General features: G+C 39.3%; 1 protein-coding gene across 1 annotated transcript in view; it reads left to right on the plus strand.

Annotated features, from left to right (window-relative positions):
• LOC125029469 (gamma-aminobutyric acid type B receptor subunit 1-like) overlaps positions 1–2,500 on the plus strand; it is a 26,793-nt gene that overhangs the window by 23,487 nt on the left and 806 nt on the right. Inside the window, exon 21 of the mRNA XM_047619358.1 lies at positions 769–2,500. This exon is cut by the window's right edge and continues 806 nt beyond it. Coding sequence (XP_047475314.1) covers positions 769–869 — 101 coding nt within the window. The 3' untranslated portion in view covers positions 870–2,500. The remainder of the gene's footprint in view (positions 1–768) is intronic.

A 2,500-nucleotide genomic window follows, 5' to 3' on the forward strand; every position in this document is an offset into this window, starting at 1 on the left:
AGAATTTACATATATTATATCAATGCATATTACACACACACACACAAATGAATATATATATACACACATATATATATACATATACATGTATATATATATACATATATATACACATATATACATATATACATAGACACATATATATATATATATATATATATTTACATATATGTGTTTATGAGTATGTATGTAACTATGTCTATATGTACGTATATATCTATCTATCTAGCAATTTATGTATATCTATATATCTACCAATATACACATAAATGTAAATTGCATACCTACAACCAGAAAACCTTCTCTCGTAACAAACGGCTGTCACGAGCACAGCAGACTTCGCACCAAAACCGAATCTCTCCAAATATCACGATTTCCTTGCCTTGGCGTATCTCTTTTACGATCCAATTGCTTCACTGCTTCATTAAATAAGGTAACCTGGCAACGCTTAATACATGGGACTAAATACTCATTTGTAAGTAAATTAGGGTGTATAGATGTTATTAGATGTTTATTAGATGTTATTAGATGTTTATTAGATGTTATTAGATGTTTTGTGAAAAGGAAACACAAGGTGCACATTATTACTGTAATTGTGTTTTTAATTAATCATTATTTTCCTATTACTGTCGGTAATGTGATCAAATTATAATCGTAATGATTGTTATTTTGGTTTCATTATTGTGTGTATCATCTATTAAGTCATCATCAGTATCACTATAATTAGATGCTTATGGTGCGTAAATAACGTCTCCGCTCTCTCCCCAGGTGGCCGTCCTGCAGTGCGAATAGTGACTCCCGAAGGCCCGGGCGCCGACGAAAGTATGGTGCCCAGGATCAACTTCGATATCTCCGAGTCCTACTTGTGAAGTGGCGCCATCGGAGACTGATCTGGGACCCACTTCGAGGAGACTTACTTCACGCTTGGCTGTCGTCGGCTGTGGTGTCCCAGTGTTCGCGAAGCCGTTGTGACGCAGAGGGTCTTGCTCTTCTTGGGTGTTGGTTTGACGATAGTTCGAATCGAGCTTCAGTTCGAGTAGGGATAAGGCGCTGCGACATGCGCAGCATAAACCCCTGAAGAAAAAGTTACGATTTGTTCACAATATGAAGTTCGTCATATCGATGCCCACCGGAGATATCATGGTGTCATCGAGAGAGATGCCAAAATTTGGCTCCATTTCGGTACCTGTTTGAATTTTCGCCTATCCCATCAGTGGTGAGAGTACAAGAGGCATTGGCAGTATCACGGCGGTCCCCATAACGTTGTCATATCCCGAACTCACTGTGCCGTTGTCCCCATGTCAGTAATTGCAGACTCGATTCAAAGCTGATAAACAAGCTGGTTCTCCAGATGGATTTTTCCTGCTTAGGGTCTTTTGCTGCTTCGCACCAGGGCTTGTGACCCGAACTCGTTGCTGCTTTCACACGAGCAGTCCTTGTGGTTGCGAGGGAGCGTTGTCTGTCGTCATGTAAGGCGTCAGACAGGTACCCGCTTAATGATTGCTGAAATGTTACTGCACAGAGACCCATGAAGCGCCTCTTGGGAACAGGTATCCGAGCAATGCCATGAGAAAGACCTTAGAGGTAATTTCACAGTGCGATCAACTATGGATACCATGTTTCGGTGTCCATTTGGTTCACATGTTGGCTGTCTATGATATTGCCGCTCTGCCCACAACTGCCGCGTCCATGATAGGTGATAAACCATATAAATAAAAAGTTACCATAACAGTACTCATAAAAAAGCAAAAAAAAAAAAAAAAGAAGAAAGAAAACACAGTAAATACAAATATAAAACAGACACTATACATACGATAGAAACAAGCACATGCATCCACAATCAGTTAAGGTTTAGAACTGTCCTAGTCTGCGCACATCGTTTCACGTCAACTTAGAAATAATACCGAGAAAATATACCTAGCCTATCACACAGCAAGTCTGCCGATGCTGGCAAGTCATCACAAAGCTACCTCCTCGTAGATCGCAAGATATTATGACCATAATCAGAAGAATAATGCCCTTTTTGAAAGTTAAGACTTCATCTTATAGCATTTTATATTAGGGAGAAAATGATGGTATAGGTCATTAACAAGCTTGGTGGAGAGGAGCAGTGGAAAATTAAATTCGATGAATGTGTTTTGAAAGTCAAGATAATTGTGGTGTGCATCACACACACAGACACACACACACACACAGACACACACACAGACACACACACAGACACACACACAGACACACACACACAGACACACACACACAGACACACACACACACACACACACACACACACACACACACACACACACACACACACACACACACACACACACACACACACACGAATAAACAAACGAATAGTCCTAAACATATGAATATATAAACAAACGTTTTTTTGACTGAAAATTAGTTCCGTTTTTTTCAGTTACGAATTATTGTGATTATAACTATCACATGCACAAAAAAAGCATTACAGTTTTTAATGATTTCTTATATTTGTTTC

The sequence above is a fragment of the Penaeus chinensis genome, chromosome 10 (assembly GCF_019202785.1).
Source record: "Penaeus chinensis breed Huanghai No. 1 chromosome 10, ASM1920278v2, whole genome shotgun sequence".
In the NCBI taxonomy this organism is placed as follows: domain Eukaryota; kingdom Metazoa; phylum Arthropoda; class Malacostraca; order Decapoda; family Penaeidae; genus Penaeus; species Penaeus chinensis.